Consider the following 26,064-nt stretch of genomic DNA (forward strand, 5'->3'; position numbering starts at 1 on the left):
ACAGCCCGATTCCTGGGTGACCGTGACGCATCTGCAGACACAGTCGGGCATCCTCGATCCAGATGACTGTGTCCGCGACGTGGCCGACGATCGGGAGCAAATATTGGCGCACTTTGATGACCCAGGACCGGATCCGGGAGTTCCGCAGGGAGGCGGCGATGGAGCATCGGGCAGTTCGTCCGTGGGCACCGGTTCGCCGGACATCTTTCGTGATCCCACCAACACGGAGGCGCCCACCTGCCCGCGGGATCTCTCCACGCCACACATTGAGGTCACTAGCACCACATCGGGACCAATGGCTGGACTCGGAGTTGGACTGATGGTGCGTCGCAGCAGCGATCCCAATCTGCTGGCATCCCTAAAGGCGGAGGGCAGTAACAAACGCTGGTCGGCAGCAGCTCCCCATTACGCTGGCGGGGATTCGCCGGAGCGCCTGTTGCTGGACAAGGCCGGTGGCCAGTTATCGCCACAGTGGGAGGAGGACGACGATCCCAGTCATCAGCTAAAGGAACAGCTGCTACACCAACAGCAGCCCCATGCTGCAAATGGAGGCTCCTCGGGTAACCATCAGCCATTTGCCCGATCCGGTCGCCTGTCGATGCAATTTCTGGGCGATGGCAATGGCTACAAGTGGATGGAGGCAGCCGAGAAGCTACAGAATCAGCAGACGTATCAGCAGGGTGGTCATCATGCTGGTCACAGTCAAAACGGTGCCTACTCCAGCAAGTCCTTGCCCAGGGAGAGCAAGCGAAAGGAGCCCTTGGGACAGGCATATGAATCCATCAGGGAGAAGGATGGTGAAATGCTGCTGATCATCAACGAGTACGGTAGTCCGCTGGGACTCACTGCTCTGCCGGACAAGGAGCACGGCGGTGGACTGCTGGTGCAACACGTAGAGCCGGGCAGCCGAGCCGAAAGGGGAAGACTGCGTCGTGATGATCGCATTCTGGAAATCAATGGCATCAAGCTAATAGGACTAACCGAATCGCAGGTTCAGGAGCAACTGCGGCGGGCTTTGGAGAGCTCGGAGTTGAGAGTTCGAGTGCTGCGCGGTGATCGCAATCGCCGGCAACAGCGTGACTCCAAGGTCGCGGAAATGGTGGAGGTGGCCACGGTGTCACCCACCCGCAAACCGCATGCTGCTCCGGTGGGCACCTCGCTGCAGGTGGCCAATACCCGTAAACTAGGCAGGAAAATCGAAATTTTGCTCAAGAAGGGACCCAACGGTTTGGGCTTTTCGGTCACAACACGCGATAATCCCGCCGGTGGTCACTGTCCCATTTACATCAAGAATATCCTGCCACGAGGTGCGGCCATCGAGGATGGACGCCTCAAGCCCGGTGATCGTTTGCTCGAGGTGGATGGCACTCCGATGACAGGCAAAACGCAAACGGACGTGGTGGCAATCTTGAGGGGCATGCCAGCAGGTGCTACCGTAAGGATTGTGGTCTCCCGCCAGCAGGAGTTGGCGGAGCAGGCTGACCAGCCGGCGGAGAAGAGTGCTGGCGTGGCGGTGGCGCCTTTAGTTGCTCCGCCAGCGGTTCCTGCAGCTGCTGCTTCAGCGCCTCCCATCCCGGTCCAGAAATCCAGCAGCGCACGATCTCTGTTCACTCATCAGCAGCAATCGCAGCTGAACGAATCTCAGCACTTTATCGATGCGGGCAGCGAGTCGGCGGCTTCAAATGTAAGTTGAATCAGTTGAATCTTTGCAGTATTTGGAGCGACTAATATATTTTGTTCCTCAACCCACAGGACAGCCTGCCGCCCAGCAGCAACAGTTGGCACTCCCGCGAGGAGCTGACCCTGCACATTCCCGTTCACGACACCGAAAAGGCCGGACTGGGGGTCAGTGTGAAGGGCAAGACGTGCTCGAATCTGAATGTTTCCGGATCGAGTGCCTCCAGCGGCAGCAATGGACTGATGAAGCACGACGGTGACTTGGGTATATTCGTGAAGAATGTTATCCATGGCGGTGCCGCCTCCCGCGATGGTCGCCTGCGGATGAACGATCAGCTGCTCAGCGTAAATGGAGTATCGCTGCGCGGCCAAAACAATGCCGAGGCCATGGAGACACTACGTCGTGCAATGGTCAATACGCCCGGCAAACATCCGGGCACCATAACCCTGCTGGTGGGCCGCAAGATCTTGCGATCGGCCAGTTCCAGTGACATCCTGGACCACAGTAACAGTAACAGTCACAGTCACAGCCATAGCAATAGCAGCGGTGGCAGCAATTCAAATGGCAGCGGCAATAACAACAATAGCAGCTCAAATGCCAGCGATAATTCCGGAGCCACGGTCATCTATCTGAGTCCGGAGAAGAGGGAGCAGCGCTGCAAAGGCAGCGGAGGTGGTGGCAGTGCTGGCAATGAGATGAATAGGTGGGTACCTTACACGACATATGTACAAAGCGTAGTGCAACTAAGCGTATTGTCTTACAGATGGAGCAATCCCGTTTTGGATCGCCTAACCGGTGGCATTTGCTCCTCGAACTCAGCGCAGCCATCCTCACAGCAGTCTCAACAGCAGCAGCAGCAGCAGCCGCATCCTTCGCAGCAGCATCAGCAGCAGCAGCGTCGCCTGCCTCCAGCGCCCGTTTGCAGCAGTGCAGCTCTGAGGAACGAGAGCTACTATATGGCCACCAATGACAACTGGTCGCCGGCGCAGCTGCACCTCATCACTGGTCATGGCAACACGGCGCTGCTTATCGAGGACGATGCCGAGCCGATGTCTCCGTGAGTCCGATAGCTAGATATCTCTCAAAGACACCTCTTAACTGACTATATTGTGCATTTCTTTCAGAACCCTGCCGGCGCGTCCACACGATGGGCAGCACTGCAACACGAGCAATGCTAATCCATCGCAGAATTTGGCCGTCGGTAATCAGGGGCCACCCATCAATGCCGTGCCTGGAACTCCGTCGACATCCAGCAACTTTGATGCCACATACTCTTCGCAACTGAGCTTGGAGACAAACTCGGGCGTGGAGCATTTCTCGCGTGATGCTTTGGGACGACGCAGCATCTCCGAGAAGCATCATGCGGCGCTGGATGCCCGCGAGACTGGCACCTATCAGCGGAATAAGAAATTGCGCGAGGAGCGGGAACGCGAGCGTCGCATTCAGCTGACCAAATCGGCTGTGTATGGCGGTTCCATTGAGTCCCTCACGACTCGCATAGCCAGCGCTAATGCCCAGTTTTCGGGCTATAAACATGCCAAGACTGCATCCAGCATCGAGCAAAGGGAGACGCAGCAGCAACTGGCAGCTGCCGAGGCGGAGGCCAGGGATCAGCTGGGCGATCTGGGTCCATCACTGGGCATGAAGAAGTCCTCGTCGCTGGAGTCGCTCCAGACGATGGTGCAGGAGCTGCAGATGTCTGATGAGCCGCGTGGTCATCAGGCGTTGCGCGCACCGCGTGGGCGTGGCAGGGAGGACAGTCTGCGGGCGGCGGTGGTCAGCGAACCGGATGCGAGCAGTAAGTTTCGTATAATATACAGGTATTTGTGTAATTGTGAATAATTTGTTTGTGCTTATCTTTTTCAGAGCCCCGCAAGACCTGGCTGTTGGAGGATGGCGATCACGAGGGTGGCTTTGCATCGCAGCGCAATGGACCATTCCAGAGTTCACTGAACGATGGCAAACATGGCTGCAAGTCGTCGCGGGCCAAGAAGCCAAGCATACTGCGCGGCATCGGACACATGTTCCGCTTCGGCAAGAATCGCAAGGATGGCGTGGTGCCAGTGGACAACTATGCGATGAACATTTCGCCACCCACATCGGTGGTTTCCACAGCCACATCGCCGCAACTGCAGCAGCAGCAACAGCAGCAATTGCAGCAACATCAGCAGCAGCAGCAGCAGCAGCAACAGATACCAACCGCCGCGTTGGCCGCTCTGGAGAGAAATGGCAAGCCGCCGGCGTATCAGCCACCGCCACCGCTGCCAGCTCCGAATGGAGTCGGTAGCAATGGTATCCACCAGAACGACATCTTCAACCATCGCTATCAGCATTATTCCAACTACGAGGACCTCCACCAGCAGCACCAGCAACACCAGATTAGGTGAGAGCGGGCCCGCACCTCCTTTGCATCCTTTCATTTTGCCGGTGTCGGGATATTTGTTTGTTTAACCAAGTTTATTAGCCATTTAACACAACAATGTGTACATATGTGTCGTATCTCTCTTTCTCGCCCTTTTTTCTCTCTCTGTTCTGCGTGTCTGTGTTTCTATGTTGTTGTCTATGTGTTAACCGCCCATCCACACACGCTCACTCACCCACACACACACACACACACACTGTACCACCACTATCACAATTACACTGGTAAAAACAAATATAACGAAGCAGTGGCGGCGATTCCACCACATCGATTTCGGAAACGCTTTCGGAGTCAACACTCGAGTGCATGCGACAGCAGGTCATCCGGCAGCGCATCAAGGTCGAGGCGGAAAGGTAACCCACCCACCTACACCAACACCCGCACCCGCACCCGCATCCACACTCACACCACCACCCGCAACCGCACCAACACACAGATAGCCGAGTGCAGTGCGGTTCGTAGATTTAAAGCGGCTTTTTGGTAATGGGCTTAGAGCATCAGTTAAAAAAGTCAAAATTAAGAGGTCAATTAATTATTTAAACAGAATATTCTAAAGCCAACGCGTATTGCGATGATTAGGATTTTAAAATAGGTTATGGGTTGCGCAGCTAACAATATAAATATTTAAACAAATTAGAATGATATGATAATTATAAATAGTATCCGTAGATAACACATATTATAAAGTAGTCTTAGTTTAACAACCGAATTGCACTGTATCTCACAAAACACTTGAATTTTGTCTGCTTAGTCGTAATGCTTGCTAAATATTTTTTTTTTGCCGACAAAACACATTACAAACATTATGTCTGCATTTTGTAAATTACTCATGGACATTCCCCGCTTGCTTTCGCAGTCGCCGCCATCAGCATTACCATTCGCAGCGCAGTGCCCGCTCGCAGGACGTGAGCATGCACTCGACGAGCTCCGGATCCCAGCCAGGATCCCTGGCCCAGCCGCAATCGCAATCGAACGGCGTGCGTCCCATGAGCAGTTACTACGAGTACGAGACGGTGCAGCAGCAACGGGTGGGCAGCATCAAGCACAGCCACAGCAGCAGCGCCACGTCCTCCTCCTCGTCGCCCATCAATGTGCCGCACTGGAAGGCGGCGGCCATGAATGGCTACTCGCCAGCCAGCCTGAATAGCAGTGCCCGGAGTCGAGGTCCGTTTGTGACGCAGGTGACCATACGGGAGCAGAGCAGTGGCGGCATACCCGCCCACCTGCTGCAGCAACATCAGCAGCAGCAACTCCAGCAGCAGCAGCCCACCTACCAGACTGTCCAGAAGATGTCCGGACAATCGCAATATGGCAGTGCCGCCGGCTCCCAGCCACACGCCTCCAAGGTGTGACTATAGGTGTTGGCGCAAGCGCGCGCCACTCGCGATGTGCTGACCGAAAACCGGGTCGTTCTCAGCGAGGTCAACGAGGAGGTGGAGGTCTTCTACTTCGCCACCGAGTGCTGAACACATTGCATATTTGAGGGACTTGGTTATTTAAGTTGCATAAGTGGAAATTCCACTTAACCACATGCATTAGGGGTGGGTTGGTTAATGTGGCAGAAGGAATTTTATGTTATGAGGTTTAAACTTTGATTTGTAACTAGCCCGAAACCAAGAAATGGTTGCTATTTAATTTAATTAATATCCTGATTAATGAATATATAGATATTTATCCGTGATATATGATTAAGCAAACAAAACCTAGACGTTTTCTTGCTAAGCGGAAAGAACCAGGATAATATTTATATTAGTATTCCATCACAATGTCATGGTCCAAACGAAAGGATTAACTTGATTTTACATTTGTAAACTGCCAAGAATACTACTTGGATTCATTGGATTTCCAGCCTATTGACCCACCCTGACACACGTCTATATTAAGTTCACAATTCACAATATATATAGTTGAAGATTGCATATTTGGCGAAACAGAAACCAAGAGAGTAGCGAATAAGGAAAGTATTCGCGTAAAGCGCTACCCATTTGTCGAGTGCTTAGACTTAAATTAAACAATTTTCGATTGTATTAAGCTTTAGCTCTAAGTCCAAGTCAAACGCCTTTGTACATAACTAGTTTACGCAGAAGCCAACAAGAAAAAAAGAATAACTTCAAATTCCAAAAGTTTTGGACCCACACTACGCAAGGTCTTAAGAATTTCCATTGTCATTTATTATTATTATTTTTTTTTGTTTACATTTACTCATATTTTTTTGATTTGTACATAGATCTTTGTTTGTTTTGTAAAGCTTTAAAGCGGACGCCATTTTGTGTGTGCAAACGTGAGGATTTGCAAGAAGCGAAAAGTTAAACTTAAAGCCAACCCATATAATACGTATAGCTTATGAGTAAGAGAAGTAATTTTTTTTGTTCTAACGATTATCGAGCTTAGACAAGAAGTTTTGTGCAGCCGACCTCGGCCCAGGTCTCTAAAAAAGACAAGCAGCTTAACTTAGTTATACGAATCCATACGATTAAGGCGAACTAGTGGCTAAGCATACATGTATAGCGAATATCTACGTAACTTTAATTTTGTGTACTTCCTAAGTAATTTGTGCGATACCGAATACCGAGTTGCGAATTAAACGTTACAAATTTTCATAAAACAACCGGTCCGATTCGATGACCACTTGACAACCAGCACACAACTAACGATTCGGTTCCACAGCATCACCGTTTCCCTGCCCTGTTGGACCTTTTAATCGAGGACTCCCCTTCGGCGGGCGGTGGATTGGACGAGCTGCCGCCTGGAGACGCAGCAGCGCACTTGGACTTCTTTTTCTTGGATACTCTGATCTTGCGTCGAACGGGCGCTTGCATCTGGGGTTTGGAAGGCGAAATGGGCCTTAGAACGGTGAAGTTCTTCAGAAGCTCTGGACTGGGCGTTTTATCCCAGTGCTCACTAAGGATTTGGATACAAATGAGGTGACAAAACACGGGATTATTTAACAGACTTACTCTGGCAAGCGATTTGGTGGAACAACCACATCCAGCACGTTGTCTATTAGCCGCGACTTCAGTATGCGATCGTTTGTGGTGGTCGAGTGCATCGACGGCGACGTATTGATCTCGATCAGCCAGGGCTTCAGGTTATTATCAATGATTATGTCATAGCCATAGACCTCGAAGCAATGACGATCGTTGGCCATCACCGGAGCCACTGCGTCCAAGGAGTGCCTGATGGTGGTGGTGATGCGGCTCCACAGCAACTCCGAAACGCCCTCGCCTCGCAGGCTGTCCAAATAGAGCCACAGATTCTGGAGTGGCCATTTGCCACCATGGATGGAATTGTACTCTTGCTGGGTATTCAAAAAAATAGAACGTTTATAAACAATTTTTAATCAAACACACACGGCGTATACGTGTTATTTATGTATTTTATCAATGAACTTGAACTATGAACTCATGTACTTAAGTGGCTACTTACGTTCGTTTTCTGGATGCTGACGTTCGTCAAGTGCATGAAAACGTTATCAATCTCAGTTTCGTCGTACTTCTCAGTGCAGAAACGGCAGAAACCCTCCTTATAGAGATACGCCTTGAGCGGATTGAACGTGGTCACCAGGACGAAGAGCCGCAGGTCGAACTTCTTGCCGCCGATGAGCAGTGGATTGTCGATGTACTTGGAAATGACGCAGGTGTCCCGATTGATTTGCGGATAGAAGGTGCGGGCATCGTAGGCGAATTTCTTCAGCTTGGACAGCTTGTTGACCAGATAGATACCCACGCCCTGGGACTTGCTGCATGGCTTCACTATCCACGTGCTGGCCGGATTGCGATGGAAGACCTCGACGAACATCTGGTAATCGGAGGGCAGGACAAAGGTCATGGGTATGATATCCAGGTGCTTGTACCTGGTACCGCCTATGCCCAGCTTCGTATCCGGCGGATGACATTGCGCCAACGGATCGCCACGTCGCTCCAGATCCTTGCGATACCGCTTGATGTTCTTGATCAGCAGATCCTTGCGAGACAGCTCGATGGAGTTCGGGAAGTGGTTAATGACTCTGCGGTGAGATCTTAGATGGTTAGACATATAGTTGCCAACCCCTACTTACTGATCGGATCGCATGCGATATGGATGATCGATGCCGAAGATATAGCGACAATTCTGGGTGCACGCCCAGTAGAAGTTCCATTCTCCATTGAAGGAGGGCACCTGCAGCCATCCTCTTTTCTGGAAATTGCTGACCAGCGCGGACTTATCCCAATCCGTGCTGTAGTAAATGCTCTTCTTTGATCTCGGTGGTCTCAGTCGACTCCGGATGTAGTGCAGCCCGTTGATCGGTTGGGTGATTATCTTGACCTCTGGCAGCTCATCGTCACTGGTGCAGCTGCCGCCGCATTTCTGGCGAAGATTCCACAGAGGACTGGTCTGCCTCCGCATGCTCATTTGGGCGATTGTGTTTTGGCTACTGCCGTTGTCGTACTCGAACACTCTATGATGATAACCGAGAATTTTGCCCTAATTTCGAAGCGATCGTACTTCAGTTGCTGACAATTTAATTATGGCCTCGCTGATGCCCACGCCTTGGCGACTTGTAAGGTCTTTTAAGAATCGGACCCTTTAGTTTAGAGAGCATTCTTATTTCCCGAAACCAGTCGAATGCACCTGAACTATGCTTACATTTTTACATTCATTTAAGCTTCGTTTCCGGCTTTGGCGGTAATTCACTTGTTCCCACAACTAATGACAAAATCTGATTGTATTTCCGCAACAGATCCGCTTGCATGATCCCCGGAACGAAAATGAAAGTGCTAATTCCCTTGAAGCTGCATGTTTGCCCAAAAATTGCGTTATATTCTTGGATTCTAGCTAAACGCAAACCTTCTGCGGAACCGCAAAGACCGCAAAGAGTGAAAAATCTGACTTTGACACAAATATTTGTGACACTAGTTCACCTGCCATCGGAACAGGGGGCCCTCCAAAACCCATTGAGTAATTTCACACATTGCGGGTTTCAGTACAGAACAATCGCGCACTATTGTCGAGCAATCCGACTTGGCTAGGTATAAAGTCGATGGTATGGTCACCAGAGTTCATCAGTCGACGCGGCAAAGTCAAGAGTGGATTTTGTGGATTAGCAGGAACACCGAATCGAAGATACACACATTACATCACCATGAAGTTCTACCTGGGATTGGCGGCGGTCATAGTTGTGATGGTTTCCCTGGCTACGCCGGGCGAGGCCACCTTTGGCAAGCTTAATCTTCTGCTGGGCGGAGCCACCACGTCTGGCTACGGAAATGGATATGGATATGGCGGCGGTTATGGTTCTGGCTACGGATATGGATCTGGCTATGGATCAGGATATGGCGCTGGATATGGCTACGCTCCCGAGAACGTGGTGAAGGTGATCAAGGTGTCGGTGGTGCCAGGAGGTGGAATCGGAGGAGGCTATGGTGGAGGATATGGCGGCGGTTATACTGGCGGCTATGGCGGTGGCTACTCCAGCGGCTTTGTCGGCGCTGCTCCAGCCATATCCACCTCCGCCGTGGTTACACCGGTGGTCACTTCAGTGTCCACGCCGGTTGCCACTCCTGTCCTGGCCGGTGGAGCCGGCTATGTGAACGGATTTGGAGGCGGTCTGGGCGGAGGATTGGGCGGCTATGGAGGCTCCTTTGGCGGTGGTGCCGTCCTGCCCGCCTCCTACGGATTTGGAGCCGGCTATGGCGCAGGCGGTGGCTTTGGACTGGGATTCGGTGCACCACCACCACCACTGGGTTTGGCTGGAGGACTCTGCTAGAGAACGACGGAGCCAAATTTTCAGGTGACATTTTTTTTTTGATAATTTAAACAACGATTTGTAATTAAAAGTTAACGATTTCTAATAAAATGTATAAACGAAGTGAGTGTTTGCTTTTAAGCTCACCAAGAGTAAAAGTTTTAATTATAGAATTGTGTAAGTATAGCAGTGCTTTAATAGACATATGAACACAGCTAAAAGGTTTTGTGTTATAAATATTTATAAATATTATAGTTCCTTTTTTACTCATAAAAACAATAAAGCACATCTTGAACAAATACAATACAATCAACGAATTTATCTGCCCAAAAGTGTGCTAAATAAAAAGCTACTAAACTTAACACTCTCAGTTCTATATTTTATACCTGATTTTATGCATAGATATGCTGTGTGACTTTTTGCTTTTGCAATCGACTGCTGGACAATTACAAAATAATATTTCGCACCCATTCGAAGAGCCACCACCCAAAAAAAAAATATAGGCCCACCCAACCCTAGTGACCTTCGCTTTGGACCTCTGAATGAAATCGAGAGTTGAGTGCTGTTTACGCACTCAGTTAGCCGGCTCAAGCCCTTTTCGTCCCCCAAAACTCCTCTTAGCTCATCGAACTGCAGATCGTGAGCCCAAGAAAACTGTTAATGGTAATCAAGTGCCAAAAACCAAAAGCAAAGCCAAAGTCAAAGTCACAAGAGCCAAGCCCAAAAAAGTATAATGTTTGGCCCAGAATGCTGTACGGCCCATGGGTGCAAATTGGTTGAGTTGGCCAGCTCCATCTTCATTTCCATACCCAACTCTAGCCACATATGTCGCAGCCCCTTCAACCACTTGAGCACCACCGAACCGCCGAACCACCGGACCACCGAACCACCGAACCACTGAAACCACAATAGCCCGTAGAAAAAAAGTACACACTCTGTAAATGGAAATGTGTAAATTGGCTATGATTTAATATTTGCAATGCTCAGACAATTAAAGATGAAAAAGTAAATAGAAAAACAGCAAGTGCCTGAACACATAAATCTTTTGGAAAAGGTTAATACTCATCTTAGTCAATGTTAAGCTTGTATAAATAAGTGCCTATATACACAAGTAATTCATTTAATACAGCCAAATAGGCTAAGAAACTGTCTTAAAATTGTATTAAATATAGCATAGAAATCATAGAGAATCTTTGTATTTTTAAAACTCATTGTAATAGTCTGCAGCTTTTGTAGAAAAAACAGAAAGTATAAGCCTAAGAACTAGTTGCTTACGCTGCAAAACTGCTTAAAATTCCACGCATCGCTCCATAAAATGTATTTTACGATACTCTCGTGCTACGTGAAAAAAAAACCAGTCGTCGAATTATGGGAACAGAAAATTTCGCCAGATGGAGCAAACATACATATTTGGAGGGTTCTTCTTCATTTTTTTGGGGACCCAATTTGCATAGCCGTCCAGATCAATAGCAAAATACAAAGGGTTCCAAAAGCGACATTTACATATATGTAATATTTGATCTAAGATGGGAGACAATACGTCAGACAACGTGGACGTGGACAGGTTTTCGGTTTTCGAAATCCGAGATGAGCGAAGATTTCTGGGCGTGCTTGGGTTACTTGGAGTTTCGGATTTTTGGCTATTTGGTTATTTAGATATTGGCGAGGCTCCAACCCGCTGAGCCCCTTGACTACGTGGAATCATGCATAAGATTTCGGAGGCTGAATGAGTGACAATGCCAATACACTGGCCACGCACATGTGGCAGCGTGCACTGCGACAAATTTGGGGTGCATTTTCAATTAGAAAAAAAGTTTCATTATTTAACTTCTTTTTTCGCTTTACCACTGTTGATTAAATAACCTAATGTATTACACATAGTTATATTTCTTATGAATTTCTTCATATGAATTGAAATATGACTGATATACAATAAGATACTTTTTACTCTCTCAAATCAGCTTGATTCGAAGCAGACAATTAATATGCAGCTCGCATTGAATTGCCCGGTAGAATTTCCCCACCATTTGTAGACATTCTTTAGCTCGCATGTCACAGATAAATAATATTTTGCACTACTCACTACGTTGATTTCATTCACTTAATGTAATTCGATTTGTGTTGATAAATATTATAGCTGCGTTATTGCTGCGTTTCAGATCACATCACATTTGCAGATCGAAATATTTCTCTCAGTGCTAATTGGGGAATTACCCGAGCTTCTTGCGAATCCGTAACGCTCTTGGGCCGCGGATTTATTTAACTATTTTGTGCCGTGCCGGTAGATGCGAGAAAATATCTCACTTGATGGTTAAGTAGTTGAGGTGACATATGGACAGACAGCCAGTGGCTCAGGGCCCCGCCCAGATTTGGAATACATTTCGACTGGGTTGTATTGGCTTGTCTCGTCTCTTTGGCCCATAAGTAACCATTTATGAATTAAGCAAACATCTGTGTTGGGGGCATCTCATCTCGTTGAATGGGGGGAGCATAGTTTAGAACCACACAAACGCACACGGCTGTTGGCCGGCTATAAATTAGTGCCTCGCCTCGATTTGGGACATCAGTTGAGTTTCGTTCAGGTTGCCGGCAGCATCAGTAGCACCACTAGCACCACCAGTATCACCATGAAGCTGTACGTTTGCGTTTCGCTGGCCCTTTTGGCCCTTTCGGCCCCAGTTCCCTCCGACGCCCTGCTGGGCGCCAAGTTGGCCCTGCTGAAGGCCATTGGCGGCGGTCTGGGTGGCGGCAGCTCCGGCGGCGGTGGCTACTCCACCGGCAGTGGTGGCTATGGAGGCGGTTATGGCAGCGGTGGATACTCCGGCGGCTACAATCAGGGATACTACAGCCAGCCCAGCCGCCCAGTGTACAATTCCGGATACGGTAGCTCCTCGGCCTCTTCCGCCAGCAGCAGCAGCTATGGAGGTGGCTATGGAGGTGGTTATGGCGGTGGTTACGGTGGCGGCGAGCAGGTCATCAAGGTCATCAAGGTGGTGGAGCAGCCCTCTTACTCTTATGGACGCTCGGCCGGCTATGGTGGCAACTATGGCGGATACTCGTCCAGTGCCTCTTCCAGCGCCAGCGCCAGCTCCTACTCCGCTCCAGCTCCAGCTGTAAGCTACTCTGCTCCTGCTCCGGCTGTTACCTACTCCGCTCCTGCTCCCGCTGTTACCTACTCTGCCCCAGCTCCCGCTGTGACCTACTCCGCTCCAGCTCCAGCTGTGACCTACTCTGCTCCTGCTCCTGCCCCAGCAGTGACCTACTCTGCTCCAGCTCCCGTGGTGCGCGTTCAGGCAGCCCCAGCTGTGACCTACTCCGCTCCTGCTCCTGCTCCAGTGACCTACTCCGCTCCTGCTCCTGCTCCAGTGACCTACTCCGCTCCCGCTCCAGTGGTGCGTGTACAGGCTGCTCCGGCTGTTACCTACTCCGCTCCCGCTCCCGCAGTGACCTACTCCGCTCCAGCTCCCGCTGTGACCTACTCCGCTCCTGCTCCAGCTCCAGTGGTGCGTTACTCAGCCCCAGCTCCAGCTCCCATCAGCTACGCCCCCGCTCCCGTATCCTACGCCCCACAGGCACAGAGCCAACAGGTGGTGAAGACCATCAAGCTGATCGTCGATGAGGACCGTGCACCCGCCCAGGTGTACGGACCACCTGCCGTGGAGTCCAGCTACTCCAGTGCCTCCTCCTCCGCTGGTGGATACAGCGGTGGCTACAACGGTGGATACAACGGTGGCTACAACGGTGGCTACAATGGCGGTTCCAATGGTGGATTCTCTGGTGGATTCAATGGCGGCTGGAAGCGCGGCGGCATCTTTGAGAAGCTGGTCGGCTGCTAGGCTATGTAGCCATTGAGTTAAGCCACTCAAGGACCCAAAAATCTATCCTAACCTAACCGTACTCAACTATTTTTTTTCTAGTTATAAAACGAATAACTGTATTTTTTTGTTCGATCGCTGTGTACATAAAATAAATCAATATACCCCATATCTTTAGATTCTTATGTAATCGCCAATAACTCAGACAAATTCGTCTGTCTACTAGTATACACCATACATATGTATTTATATTTTTCGGCGTTTTTTAGGGTTCATTGTGTTATTGATTCTAAGCCTAATTAACACCCAGTTGCTAACTCCCAACGAATCGGTTGCGATTCATATTCCAATTCCGGATCTGAAGAGATCGCGGCGAGGCCCTGAGGACAAGGCTAAGACCGAGCGGTGTCTGGAGATTCTGGTTCTTAGGGTTCTAATTTGCATTTGATTATAATAAGAGCTTAGGGTTTTTTTCTAATGAAAATATAGCTTATACTCGTGGCGTACACATATAATGTAAGGAAGGTATACAAATACATATTTAAAGATAGGGTACATATATAGAACAAATTTTATAGAATCTTTTAGGCTTACATCAAAATGAATGCAACCCTACATATAAACAAAAATGGATGAAATCGTTTTATACTAGTATTTTATATTAATTGGATAATTGATCAGATTACGTCAAAGTATCGATGGAAAATTGTAATAGATTCCGCGATCTTTATCGAGCAAGTGTCATGCGATTTGAGGTGCAGCCATCCAAAATCGTCACCGATGGGCGTTCATCCAAGACCAAGAACATCCGTTCGCCGGCGACTATAAAAGCTGCGAGCCCCTTGAAAAAGTGGCCAAACAAAATGCAAGTGCTTAATGTAAAATTGCTTATTGTGCCTGTGGTTTTTGCGGCTTTAGTACGTGGCCATGCGGTGGAGAAAGAGCAGACGTCCGGACACGGTGCGTATGAGTAATGCTATTTGAAGTAAGTCACTGATTTGTGGTTTTATTATACCGACAGCCTATGGACCACCCATACACATTAGCTCGGGCGTTCTTCAACTGGCTCCGGATACGGAACAGCCTCATCTGCTGCTGGTACCCAGCTCGTACTCCTCGCCACTGGGAAATCCCTGGCCGCATTTCTATGTGGACACCTTGATGGCTTCACACCTGCCGCATTCAGTGATTCCATCGATTGCATCCATACCTGCGATACCTTCAATACCTTCAATACCTTCAGTTCACGAACCCCGCATCGTGGTCAATGATAATGTGGACTTTTCGCAACTCAAATTGCCCCAGCATCAAGTTGTCCACTCCCACGGTCGCTAAATGGGTTCATCGCAAAGCGATTGACAAACTATCATAAATAACTGCTTTTCAGCGGTCTTATTACTTTTATTGCTTAGGGTTTTTTTTTGTTTTCAATTTATTATACAATAAAATTGCTATAAAATATATGGTTTTGTGCGGCCTACATTTGGAGATAATTTATATTTGTGCAAAAAACACATTTTTATACCAGTTACTCGTAGTTACTCCATAACTCAACTTATCCTAATCGGATTTTGAAGTGGCATACCTCTAAATGTTTCTGGCGCAATTATCTAAAAATCTGCATTCAAATTTAGAAATTCTTTTTTTTTTAATTTTTTGTCATTTTTTTAATGTTATGATTTTGTGGAAGTTCAAAAAAATTGAAAAATGTCGGGAACCCTGTTGTCTTGTTTTTTTTTTTATTTTTATTTGCTTAAATATGCAGAATACTAATTACATAGTTTACATATATCAAGGATATCATTTTCATTTAATTAAATGTTTTTAGATACTTTTCCCTGTTTTGTTATAGGGCTTGCCACCAAAAGTGGCTTTCAATTCACTTTAGCTTAGATTTATTTTAGTAATCGCAAAAAAAAAAAAACAGTTTTAGAATAAGAGAATCTTTGAGCATATTGCTAGGTCTTGGGTGCGACTATCACAGTCTTAGTAGAGATGCTCCAGCTGTTGGTGCTCCGCCAGCTGGTGGTCGTGCTCCGCCTGGTGCTCCACCTGCTGTTCGAGTGCCTGGTGCTGAATGTGGTGCAGTTCGTGCTCATCCCGATCCTTGAACTCGTACAGGGTGCTGTAGCTGAAGGCGCCCTTGCCATGATCGATGCCGGGCACAGCCTTGTGGTCCTCGTAGTGGGAGTGCACCTCGCTGGCCTCTGCGTACTCCTCGCCGGCATCGCTGCTGCCGTAGTCCGCCGGGAAGCCCTCCTCGCCCAGGTGGTCGCCCAGGGAGCCCAAGTGATCCGCCTCCCCGGAGGCGCCAAATTCATGCGAGGATGTGCTGAAGTCCAGCTTGGACAAGGCCTCGCCGCCAGTCAGTCCGCCGGCATAGTGACCCAAGAGACCCGCCGAATGGACCACTGCATTGGAGGACACATCATCGCCCAAAGGATAACTCTGGATGCCCAGCAGCAGTTGACCCAGCAGGATCATCAGTTTCAGGCGATAGGTGAACATGGTTGGATATTGTAGAAGTGATTTAACCGACGCGGCGAAATGTTTCGAGTCAACTAATTTACTGCTACCAACTGCATTGGATTTTATATGCTCGAAGCACTCACATTCGACCGCAAATACATGCCGCATTTTCCTGCATTTTCCGCCGACTTTTACACACAGTCTTTTGTTTTCCTTGGCGAAAAGCGAAAAACACAGAAAAAAAAAAATGTTGCAACGGACATCTGCCTGCTGGCCGCTCGTTCGACTGGAGCTGATAATTTGCTGCACTTACTCCGCATTACGTCGACGTCTAAGTGGCGGGGCCATTGAAAAGCCTGTTGCAATGGTGCGTATACGTAATAATTTTGGTCTTCTCAATTATTTTTTGGCTTTTTGGCCATTAGGCCGTTCTCGGTATTTGGCCCATTGCGTAACCTGTGGCATCCCTGTGGGCCTTAACCCTCCGCCTGTTTGCACTCGAGGCGGAAGCTCGCCAAATTTTTGGCACAGACCAACTAATTGGGTTTATCAACAGCAAATAGTGGAAGTAGAATGGCAAATATAAAGAGTCATTCACATATATGTACTCGTACGTTCAAGGTGTATATTTATCGGCCCAAACAATGCAGTGAGATGTGTCCATTGTGCAAGTGGCCAAAAAGTGCAATTAACTCATTGGGAAACTGTTTGCGTGGGTACTTTTTAAGTTCAATTCCCAAATAGGCGAAGTTGCGAAGAAAAAACATCTGATTTCGTCTAAGAACAGCTTCTGCTTATAGTTTATAATTCTTAGTTTATATACTTATCTATCAATTTAGCGTGAGCGAGTCTTACATAAAACTATATCTCAAGCTGACTCAAAATTATAGAGTAATGGATATAGAGCAATCTGAATTGATTTCGATTTCATGAGTCTCTCGACTGCAATTAAAAGCACAAGAAGCCAGCAGAGCGAGAAGTCCGCGCTCGATCGCCAGTATTTTCCAAAAAATCCACAGCTCCATGCGTCTGACACACGACACACTCACCCATATTCCCATTCCCATTCCCAACCAGATATGGGTACTATCTACTCCATATATGAAGCACGAGTGGTCTGGAAGATTGCAAAAGGTGGAAAAGCGAAACAAAACCGCTAGCGATGTACATATAAACATTTGTCGATTGTGGTTGCCGTCAATTCAGCGCGATATGTGCGAATAAATTTCCAAAAACCAAGAAGATAGCTTACTAACGACGTTCGGGTGCTCTTATTCCAAAGATAGTAATAAATAAATCAGTAGTTAGTTCTTATATTGTCAACAGAACTTTACTAAAAATAATCTGAAAATATAGGCTGAACAAATCGTGTAATATTATTATATTTTGAAAGCTAAACCGCTTACTTACAATTCTTATTAAATGAGTTATTAAATAATTGGCTCTAAGTTAAGTGGAATATTTGTAACAAGTAATATATAGTACGAGTATATGCCGTTTATAGTGAGTTTTCTTTTGGCGTAAGCCAGGCATTTCTTCAAAGTCGGCCAGTGTGAATAATTGGGCAGTATTAATCTGTGAGTCCACCATCCAAATGGCCAACTGGAAGCACTCGCCCTGGTTACTGGCTAATAGTTGGTAGTTGCCGGCGGTTGCGTGCCGGCAACATCAACGAACATCAACGAACATCAACGATCATCAGCAGCAACACCAGCAGTGGGGCACACAAATTACCAATGTAAAAGCGCTGCTTGTCTTGTGTTTAATTTGTATGCCCGTTGGTCTGTGAATAGAAGGGTATACTGTACTCGTTGAGAGGCATGTCACAGTTAGATGACAGCATTTGCAACTAGGGATATTTAGATATATTCCTATCCGCTTGCCTGTCCGTCTGACGGTCTTCCCCAGACTTCTTATCTCTGAGCAATGGGTACCTATTAGTCGAGGCACTCGACTACCTCTTGTTTTCATTTAGTGTTTTTTGTTTTTTGTTGATTGTGGGGGCGGTGAGTAATTGGGAGCGGAGGAAGGTGGTTATTAGGTGGCTCGCTTTTTGGCAGCCAACGCAACATTTCCTAACGCAAAATATGTGCGAGGAAATTTTTTCGATTGCTACCTGGATTTTGCAAGACCAAGTAGTTCGTGAGGCTCGGACACGTGGAAAGTGGTGATTTCGTGTCATCGTGATTTCGTGCCTTAGAATTAAACATTTTTAGCTTGGGGAGTGATAAATTTTGCTAGTAATGACTGAAAGGAAAGATATGTATAAATATATATGTATATATCTGCATGTCACTTGGCCTTTGTATAAAAGGCCAGCCATGTGTAGGTGTTTTTACAGTATCTTTCGGATTACCATGTCTTCTTCGATCCTAGTGCTGCTGGTGGTGGTGCTTGCTGAATTTTCTCAGTCCATCAGGACTGATTCCCTGATAACAAGCTCTTCTTCAATTGCAGATAGTTTGAAGTCTGATAACTTAAATCGAACCGTGCCTCAAAATGAACATGAACTAAGTGACATCTTTAAGGGCTCCAGCTCTCAGGATGCAGATATCTTAAGGAATAAGGCAACTGAAAGCTTGAGTTCTTTGAAAAATAAAGCCGAGAACACAGTGACGAGATTTGATGATTCTAACAGTCTTAGCTTGCGACAGAAAGCGAGTTCGTATCAGGACCAGCTTCTCAATCAGCTGCAGGATCAGCTGAAGCAGTTCGCTATTGGTCTGCCCCTGGACTTGGCCTTCTCCACCTTGAACTATATATGCAGCACCATCGTGGATCTCGGAGTGCTGAGGTCCAAACTAATACCGGATATGTCGCGCATGAGTTTTCTGCTTCAATCGCCTAATGGTTGTCAGAATACCAGTATTCCACTGACGCAAGCGGAGCGCTTATGGAATACTACCGGATTTAACCAGGATCGACCCACTGTCTTGTTCATCACCGGCTGGAAAACGAGCATTAACAGCTCTAATAGTGGCCCCGTGACCAAAGCCTATCATTGTCGCAATGATACCAACATTTTGGTGAGAGATACAAATAAAAACCAAACAAAGAGACATATTTATCTTTAAGATGCAATCACTCAGTTGGCCTAATTACCTCGAGTATATCCCTTTCTAGTCATTACAAATACACCTCTTTTTAGGTTCTAGATGCTGCTAACTTTATAGACACCCTGTACACATGGTCGGCCCTGAACACAGAGGCTATTGGAGCTTATCTGGCCAAGTCGCTCCTCCAGCTGAATACAAGCTATGTGAGCAAACAGTTCCATTTGGTGGGTCACAGCTTGGGCGCCCAGATAGCCGGCTCAACGGGCAGAAACTATCGGCAAATGTCTGGGGGAAAAATCCTGCAACGAATCACCGGACTGGATCCAGCTAATCCATGTTTTTATGACGGCAACGATCTGGAGGGTCTGCGGAGTGGCGACGCTCGATTTGTGGACATTATCCACACGAATACCGGCATACTGGGCACATCGAAGCGGGCCGGAGATGCGGACTTCTTTGTCCAGGGACGGATTCCCTTCAAGTCGGGTTGTGAGAACCTCGACGCGATTAGCTGTTCGCACCAGAGAGCTGTGGATTACTGGACGGAAACGGTGTATCCGTCGAATGAGAAAGACTTTCTGGCCAAGCGCTGTAAACGCTATTCTGAACTCCTGCTCGGAAACTATTGCCAGGACACGAGTATTGTGATGGGCTATGCCGCCAGCTACACGGATCTGGGTCTTTTTTACGTGGGCGCCAATCGAGCGGAGCCCTATGGCCAAAATGCCGATCTGCAGAACTACACCAACTCCACAGCAAAGTGTGGAGCTTGTGTGTGAATATATATAAATTTAAGTTATTAAAAAGAAACGCAATAAAATTGTAATGTGCAGCAAAGTTGTATGATATATTTTTAAGATATGTTACATAATCTGCAACTTGTACATCACCTACATATTTTTCCTAAACGCGAGCGAACTCACAATTCATATAGAGATCGACTGCATGACTTATCTGTCAATTGGTAGGCAGATACACACTCACAGATAGATGCCGAAGGGATTTTCCCTGATGACTTCAAGGACAAATCCCAGTTGAGCCCCCACCTTCCATCTTCGGGAGACTTCAGAATTCCGTGATTTGTGTGAGAAATCGCCGAAAGCTGATGTCAACGCTAAGTTAATTCTTTTGTGACGTCTTTTTGTTGGGGGGCCACTAAAATTGTCCAGGGCACGTTGACGGAATGACAATGGCTTGGAGATTCGGAGTCGAGATCGGGGAATACGGAATGGGAAATAAGTGGTGAGCAATGTACCCGCATTAATATGGCCATTAATATGGCCGTGTTGTCGTAACCGGAGGCACTATTTGATGTTATATACGTGAGAGTTGACCTTACACTGGAACATTAAGTGCCAGGAATTCTAGGAAAATTAGTACATATACATATACTTTGGGGTGCATAAGAATGTAGTTAAATAATAAATTCATTCAGTATAAATGCAGTACAAGCAATAATTGGATTGACGGCATAAGATTTGTTCCAAATAATAACACAATTAAATCATTTCATATATTTTCTGACTACAAATTTGTAGAAATAAATTGTTAAATAAATGTCCACATCAATTAAATTATTAGACAAGCCTTTCTCCTTTTACTTTTTCAAGTGTATATTGTAATACACTACTGACGGCACGGGCCATTGTCAATCGGCTGAGGATTTTTGTAAACTGAAAGATTGTTTATGCCATTATCAGTTAAAGCCCTGCACGTGGCGAAGAAGGGATCAGGAACATTTTTCTGAATTCAAATAGTTTTGTCATTTCTTTAGTGAGATTAAAACATAATCTGTTTTTGGTGTAGGAAGGTCGAGTCTCGTAGCTGATAATCGCTGTAATAGGGTGTTAACCGATCGACTGGACGCCCCGTCGACTGCATAACAGGCAAAACAGGGCGTTATCTTCAAGTGCTTGTGCCTTCTGATTTGCTTTAGTTTTCGATTAGAATTAAAATAAATGCAGATGAGGCCGGGACATGCGACTGCAGTTTGCTTTGAGCCAGATTTGCCGATTTCTCGGCGAGATGTGGCGAAGGCGACGAATCGAAATGGGAATGGAAACTAATTAAGTGACAAGTGCACCTTATCTGATCGGAACACACATCGATATGGTCACAGTTGACTGGAATCATATATATATATAAGGCAATGTGTTCGTCGCTCGAGCCCCTCCCTCTGGAGGCTATAAAAACAATTGCCAATTCGCTTCCGGCACTCAGTTCTCGTCGAGTTTGTGTCCAGGATGGGACGAGTTCCGCCAAAGACGCTTCCGCTCCTCGCGCTCCTCCTCCAGCTGCTGGTGCCCGCCAACTACGCTATTGAGTGGACGCTTCCGGATGTGATCGATTCCATCGGAAGTGTGGGCACCAGCATAGTGGATCCCGGTCTTTTGCCCACACCCCAAGGACTCCTCGATGGCAGCAAGCAGCTTATCGCGGGATATCCATTCGAGTTCGTTTCCAACTCCATAAACGTGATTTGTGAGTATTTTTGCAGGTCAACGAAACAAGGAATACAAACAAAAATATATCGAAAAATAAAGTGTTTAAAAAGTATTTCTTAGGAAGGGTTGAAAAATACATTAGGCGAGATCAAACTATTCAAAGTATTGAGTTCTAAAAAGCACCATATTTTTCGTGCATTGCATTTGAGTGTATATAAATTACCAATTATCTCAGCCATTTTATATATTAAATATAAAATATGCTAAAAATATATATAGAAGATGTAAGCTAAAAACTAATTGAATATTTTCAGGCTCCCAGGCGCTGGCTTCAAACAAAATCAGGTCGAAATACTCGCCGGATATCAATCAAATGAACTTCCAGCTGCAAACGGCGTGTGTAAAGAAAAATTTTCCACTTACAAATCCTGAGGCCATGTGGAGGAGTCCCCTGTTCGATGCCAAGAAGAAGGTCGTCATCCTGGCCACCGGATGGACCACCACCGTGAATGGTTCGGATACCATCGATGTCTTCTCCAAGGCCTATAATTGCCGTGGGGATGTCAACTTTGTGGTAAGTACAAAATAGATTAAGTAAAGCAACTATTTGGTTAAAATATACCATTTAAAGCGTTCAATACACAAGTAACTCGGAAATAAGTTTGTAATATATATATTTATATTATAGATAAGGTTTTGATCAGATTAGACTCTCTTCGAGTTTAATCTAAATGTTTTGCATTTTATTTCACATTGTACACTCAAATGAAGGCTAATATAAAAACACGGGCCTTGAAGTGCTCGTAATACTTAATTGAAAAATACACAGCTACGCTACATAAATGCGTAAAATTAAAATTACTTAAAAATTCTTTTTCACAATGTGTAATCACAGGCGGTGGATGCTGCTCGTTTCGTGGATACCCTGTACACCTGGTCGGCCTTCAATACGGAGGAGATTGGCGAGAACATCGCCTTGGGTTTGGTGAAGCTGCTCGATCTGGTGCCGGTGGAGAACATCCATCTCATTGGCCATAGCCTGGGCGCCCACATTGTGGGATCGGCGGGACGGCACCTGCAGCGCCTGACTAATCAGACGATACCCAGGATTACTGGCTTGGATCCGGCCAAGCCGTGCTTCAACGAGGGTGAAGTCCTCTCGGGTCTGATGCGCGGAGATGCCCGCTTCGTCGATGTGATCCATAGCAATCCCGGAGTGCTGGGCAAACGGGATCCGGTGGGCGATGTGGACTTCTATCCGGGCGGCATGAGTCCCCTTCCCGCCGGCTGCTTCTCGGTGACCTGTGCCCATGCCCGATCTTGGGAGTATTTTGCGGAAACCATTTACCCAGGAAACGAGCGTAACTTCCTGGCCGTTCGCTGCAATTCGATATCCAGAATGCGCGACTTCCGATGTCCGGGCGACGATGTGCCCATGGGCTATCAGGTGCCGCATAACATCAAGGGCAACTACTTCCTGGAGGTCAACGGCGCCCTACCGTACGGCTTGCATGCCTCCGCCGTGCGAACGGCCCACTTGGAGAACTGCGGCAAGTGCCCCGAACCCACGACCACCACGGAAGCGCCCAGTAGCACAAGCACGGGAAAACCGGGAGCCTGGTTCTCAGGATGAGCAGGTATCCTCCCAATCCACCTCCCCATAATTTATCCTAAGCTAGAAATAAGCCTTGTTTTTTTTTGTTTTTGCTCAAACCGATTGCGGTCGATAAGCAATACACTATTTGCCTTCTAAGCGTTGACAATTCAATTAAATTTGAAGTAAGTAGCAGGCCCACGAACTTGGAATACCCTATATATGTGATAACAAAGGATAATGGTAAAAGGCAAAAGCAGTCTAAAATAAATATAAATAGACCAACCAATAAAGTTAAGTCTTATGACATTGGCTAAGAAACCTTACATCGCTTTACAATTTCTAGCACTACAGAGGCATCATTACGATGCTAATCATTAATGTTTACATTGTGTGGAGGGCATAATCTTATATTATCAGCTTAATAGAACAGGGTCCATTTTAAAAATGCTCACACATGTAACCCAAGAGTATTGATTCCCATTTTCGACTCGTGAGCAAGGTAATAATGTACGAACATATTATTGTCACAAATTACTAGGTAAATTATAATACTCCGTGGAAGAAAACCGAAAGATAAATAACTTGTGGAAAAGAGGCCGCGGTGTCGCCATTGCCACAAGCTCGTGATTGTTGACTGTTGACTGTTGACTGGAGCTGTTTTATTCGTGTTTTTTGTTGGCTATTATCCGAGTGGCGCCCAGGTACAGTGGCAAAATTGCAGTGCGAACTGCAATTTGCAGTTGGATGTCATCCGGTTGGCGTTTGTGTCCAGATGAGTTATATAGCCCCCTGAGGTCAGCCGCCTTAATTGGTGAATGTAGTCGGGGAAGCGATGATTTCATCTCTCGCGGGAATCTATGAAATATAGAATTCTAGAGCACCTTAACGGCCTAGATGTCCTAGATGGAATTGCATCTTTACAGCTGAAAAGTTGACTATCCAGCTCAATGGCAGTCTGTGCTCCATAAACTTGTTGTTTATAGGCCAAGTTATATTTTAAATATACGTATCAACCATCACGTAGCCCCGTTTGTCGGGGGCTTTCCCTTGTCCTTCGCCTGACTGTCAGGATCAGGAAATGCCATCGCCAAGATCCAGTTACCTTTCGAGCTCATCTTCCCACTGTGCTCGGTTCGGTTTTTAATCTTTTCTTTTTTGGCCCCTTCACCTGGGATCTGCATCTGCATCTGCATCGGCATCTCCATCTCCGTCTTCAAAACTATCTGCAAGTGTCTCCGTTTGCGGCTTGAGCTGCCAGTTTGACAAATGACTCAACTGACGCCAACTTTTCGGTTTAAGCTTAAGCTTAAAGCTACACTGCAGAAAACATTGCTTACATTACCGATTATAAAAAAATATCAGGTTAATAATAAGCGCATGATGCTTTTAAAATGAAATATACTATATAATATCAGCATAAGGAGGTCGTGTAATTATTTTACTTGAAGATTTTGAATAAAACCTTTAATATTAAAGGCAAGCTTGAAATAGGGCAATTAATATAGTTCATAAAATTCTAAGCACAACTGCAATACTTCAGTTGCACCTTTTTGTTCTTAACATCTAGTCTTTTCTCCCAGTGCAGGCTCTGCTGCAGTTTCCGCCATCAGCGAGGCGAGGAAATGATCCATCAAGCGTGTGAGTTATGTACGAATTTTGCAACTCTGCCACATGCTTGGCTGACTTGGCTTGATGGCTACCCAGTTGTGGCTTCTGCTTGTAAAGCAGACCCAGTTGACCCTGGTCAAGAATCGGACGCTCAAAGTGGTTTAATAAACTGCAATTACCCGACCTGGCCGGGCCTGGCCCAGCCACCCGCCGCTGGAGATTTATTTTGTGGATTCTCGACCAGATTAGTCTGGGCCACGCAGTTTGCGATAAATAGCGAGTGGCGATCCAGTGGTTACAGCATTCGAGTGCTACACTTCGAGACGCACAGCGCAACAAGCCAGGATTAACTTTCCGAGTCAGGACTAAAAGCTGAAAAAACGCAAACCCAACATAATGAAGGTGTTCATTGTACTCTGCGCACTGGTGGCCTGTGTTTCGGCAGGAGTGGTCCGATCCTCGGGCTGGGGATCCAATCCTTGGGGCGGCAGCAGCTCTGGATGGAACAGTGGCTGGGTCGCCCAGCCGCAGGTCATTAAGGTCATAAAGATCGGAGGAGGCGGCGGCTCTGGATGGGGAGGAAACTCCGGATGGGGCGGCAACTCAGGATGGGGCGGCAACTCCGGATGGGGCGGTAACTCCGGATGGGGCAGCAACTCCGGATGGGGTGGAAACTCTGGCTGGAGCAGCGGCAATTCCGGATGGAACAGCAATGGATGGTCCAGTTCCAGCTCCAATAGTGGATGGTGGTAAAGAGTCGAGCAGTTACCATCTCGAAGGAGGCGAAGCCCAAGCCCCAACCCAAACTCTAAGCTCCAATCCCAATCGTGATCCCCTCTCTCCGCACCTGGTTCACAATCCACACAATTTAATAACATAGTCTCTAAGTACATTTTTTTTGTGTAACAATTAAATAAACCAATAAGTCAAAGGCATACATTTAGCATTTCCATGATGAATCGCCTCTGCATTATGGATCGTCAGCAATTAACATTCTGGGAGCCGACTATACAAGTATACGACTATACTGAGCAGTTATTAGTATTTAATGCATCTTGCAAATGATTGTGGAACAGCGTCTTGGTGGCCAAGGTGGTGATGCGATGGGAGTTCAGCGGAGATCAGCATCATCTGGAGGTGGAGGCACTGTGGTAACATTTTTAAGTTTATGGAAATATTAACGACAAGTATCTTTGCGCATCGGTTTTCTTCAAAGAGAAGCAGTACATTTATTTCTTGCATCTAATTAA

The 26,064-nt window shown here is 46.9% G+C and overlaps 9 protein-coding genes across 14 annotated transcripts in view; 7 read left to right on the forward strand and 2 right to left on the reverse strand.

Moving 5' to 3' along the window:
* LOC6550139 (partitioning defective 3 homolog) overlaps nt 1-6,705 on the forward strand; it is a 35,862-nt gene extending 29,157 nt beyond the window's left edge. For 4 of the 6 annotated variants that reach the window (XM_026982413.1, XM_015155619.2, XM_026982412.1 and 1 more), the window contains 7 exons: nt 5-1,684; nt 1,753-2,381; nt 2,442-2,735; nt 2,803-3,476; nt 3,545-4,061; nt 4,349-4,453; nt 4,957-6,705. In XM_026982413.1, coding sequence (XP_026838214.1) covers nt 5-1,684; nt 1,753-2,381; nt 2,442-2,735; nt 2,803-3,476; nt 3,545-4,061; nt 4,349-4,453; nt 4,957-5,452 — 4,395 coding nt within the window. In that variant the 3' untranslated portion in view covers nt 5,453-6,705. The remainder of the gene's footprint in view (nt 1-4; nt 1,685-1,752; nt 2,382-2,441; nt 2,736-2,802; nt 3,477-3,544; nt 4,062-4,348; nt 4,454-4,956) is intronic. The other 2 variants (XM_001977500.3, XM_015155620.2) reach the window with 1 other exon arrangement.
* Nucleotides 6,598-9,028, reverse strand: LOC6550140 (probable tubulin polyglutamylase TTLL1). Its single transcript, XM_001977501.3, has 4 exons — nt 8,158-9,028; nt 7,527-8,106; nt 7,058-7,398; nt 6,598-7,001 (listed from the first exon to the last, which is right to left on the reverse strand). Exons 1-4 carry the CDS (start codon nt 8,490-8,492, stop codon nt 6,770-6,772), a joined length of 1,488 nt encoding a protein of 495 aa, XP_001977537.1. The 5' UTR covers nt 8,493-9,028; the 3' UTR covers nt 6,598-6,769.
* An 84-nt stretch (nt 9,029-9,112) lies between these two features.
* Nucleotides 9,113-9,940, forward strand: LOC6550141 (glycine-rich cell wall structural protein). Its single transcript, XM_001977502.3, has one exon. The coding sequence runs from the start codon at nt 9,121-9,123 to the stop codon at nt 9,844-9,846; it is 726 nt and encodes a 241-aa protein (XP_001977538.2). The 5' UTR covers nt 9,113-9,120; the 3' UTR covers nt 9,847-9,940.
* Nucleotides 9,941-12,355: 2,415 nt separating this feature from the next.
* Nucleotides 12,356-13,808, forward strand: LOC6550142 (glycine, alanine and asparagine-rich protein). Its single transcript, XM_001977503.3, has one exon. The coding sequence runs from the start codon at nt 12,453-12,455 to the stop codon at nt 13,659-13,661; it is 1,209 nt and encodes a 402-aa protein (XP_001977539.1). The 5' UTR covers nt 12,356-12,452; the 3' UTR covers nt 13,662-13,808.
* Nucleotides 13,809-14,383: 575 nt separating this feature from the next.
* Nucleotides 14,384-15,029, forward strand: LOC6550143. Its single transcript, XM_001977504.3, has 2 exons — nt 14,384-14,600; nt 14,662-15,029. The coding sequence occupies exons 1-2, from the start codon at nt 14,384-14,386 to the stop codon at nt 14,973-14,975; spliced, it is 531 nt and encodes a 176-aa protein (XP_001977540.2). The 3' UTR covers nt 14,976-15,029.
* A 531-nt stretch (nt 15,030-15,560) lies between these two features.
* LOC6550144 lies at nt 15,561-16,178 on the reverse strand. The gene has a single exon (XM_001977505.2). The coding sequence runs from the start codon at nt 16,146-16,148 to the stop codon at nt 15,627-15,629; it is 522 nt and encodes a 173-aa protein (XP_001977541.1). The 5' UTR covers nt 16,149-16,178; the 3' UTR covers nt 15,561-15,626.
* A 2,260-nt stretch (nt 16,179-18,438) lies between these two features.
* LOC6550145 (phospholipase A1 2) lies at nt 18,439-20,002 on the forward strand. The gene is made up of 2 exons (XM_001977506.2): nt 18,439-19,135; nt 19,258-20,002. Exons 1-2 carry the CDS (start codon nt 18,467-18,469, stop codon nt 19,942-19,944), a joined length of 1,356 nt encoding a protein of 451 aa, XP_001977542.1. The 5' UTR covers nt 18,439-18,466; the 3' UTR covers nt 19,945-20,002.
* Nucleotides 20,003-21,342: 1,340 nt separating this feature from the next.
* On the forward strand, nt 21,343-23,529 carry LOC6550146 (vitellogenin-3). The gene is made up of 3 exons (XM_001977507.3): nt 21,343-21,646; nt 21,924-22,183; nt 22,505-23,529. The coding sequence occupies exons 1-3, from the start codon at nt 21,409-21,411 to the stop codon at nt 23,240-23,242; spliced, it is 1,236 nt and encodes a 411-aa protein (XP_001977543.1). The 5' UTR covers nt 21,343-21,408; the 3' UTR covers nt 23,243-23,529.
* Nucleotides 23,530-25,091: 1,562 nt separating this feature from the next.
* Nucleotides 25,092-25,751, forward strand: LOC6550147 (uncharacterized transmembrane protein DDB_G0289901). The gene has a single exon (XM_001977508.3). It carries the CDS (start codon nt 25,211-25,213, stop codon nt 25,565-25,567), a length of 357 nt encoding a protein of 118 aa, XP_001977544.1. The 5' UTR covers nt 25,092-25,210; the 3' UTR covers nt 25,568-25,751.
* Nucleotides 25,752-26,064: the final 313 nt, after the last annotated feature.

Source organism: Drosophila erecta, unplaced genomic scaffold (assembly GCF_003286155.1).
Source record: "Drosophila erecta strain 14021-0224.00,06,07 unplaced genomic scaffold, DereRS2 tig00000126-arrow-pilon, whole genome shotgun sequence".
Taxonomy (NCBI): domain Eukaryota; kingdom Metazoa; phylum Arthropoda; class Insecta; order Diptera; family Drosophilidae; genus Drosophila; species Drosophila erecta.

What these genes read in the sequence shown, in the direction of transcription:
- LOC6550144 (XM_001977505.2), bottom strand. Translation starts at nt 16,148, where the DNA reads ATGTTCACCTATCGCCTGAAACTGATGATCCTGCTGGGTCAACTGCTG.
- LOC6550146 (XM_001977507.3), top strand. Translation starts at nt 21,409, where the DNA reads ATGGGACGAGTTCCGCCAAAGACGCTTCCGCTCCTCGCGCTCCTCCTC. An exon ending in CAACTCCATAAACGTGATTT is followed by an intron (nt 21,647 to 21,923) that starts GTGAGTATTTTT and finishes GAATATTTTCAG; the next exon opens with GCTCCCAGGCGCTGGCTTCA. An exon ending in GTGGGGATGTCAACTTTGTG is followed by an intron (nt 22,184 to 22,504) that starts GTAAGTACAAAA and finishes GTGTAATCACAG; the next exon opens with GCGGTGGATGCTGCTCGTTT.
- LOC6550147 (XM_001977508.3), top strand. Translation starts at nt 25,211, where the DNA reads ATGAAGGTGTTCATTGTACTCTGCGCACTGGTGGCCTGTGTTTCGGCA.
- LOC6550141 (XM_001977502.3), top strand. Translation starts at nt 9,121, where the DNA reads ATGGTATGGTCACCAGAGTTCATCAGTCGACGCGGCAAAGTCAAGAGT.
- LOC6550145 (XM_001977506.2), top strand. Translation starts at nt 18,467, where the DNA reads ATGTCTTCTTCGATCCTAGTGCTGCTGGTGGTGGTGCTTGCTGAATTT. An exon ending in GCAATGATACCAACATTTTG is followed by an intron (nt 19,136 to 19,257) that starts GTGAGAGATACA and finishes ACCTCTTTTTAG; the next exon opens with GTTCTAGATGCTGCTAACTT.
- LOC6550140 (XM_001977501.3), bottom strand. Translation starts at nt 8,492, where the DNA reads ATGAGCATGCGGAGGCAGACCAGTCCTCTGTGGAATCTTCGCCAGAAA. An exon ending in TATCGCATGCGATCCGATCA is followed by an intron (nt 8,107 to 8,157) that starts GTAAGTAGGGGT and finishes ATCTCACCGCAG; the next exon opens with AGTCATTAACCACTTCCCGA. An exon ending in TCAGCATCCAGAAAACGAAC is followed by an intron (nt 7,399 to 7,526) that starts GTAAGTAGCCAC and finishes TTGAATACCCAG; the next exon opens with CAAGAGTACAATTCCATCCA.
- LOC6550143 (XM_001977504.3), top strand. Translation starts at nt 14,384, where the DNA reads ATGCGATTTGAGGTGCAGCCATCCAAAATCGTCACCGATGGGCGTTCA. An exon ending in AGAGCAGACGTCCGGACACG is followed by an intron (nt 14,601 to 14,661) that starts GTGCGTATGAGT and finishes TTATACCGACAG; the next exon opens with CCTATGGACCACCCATACAC.
- LOC6550142 (XM_001977503.3), top strand. Translation starts at nt 12,453, where the DNA reads ATGAAGCTGTACGTTTGCGTTTCGCTGGCCCTTTTGGCCCTTTCGGCC.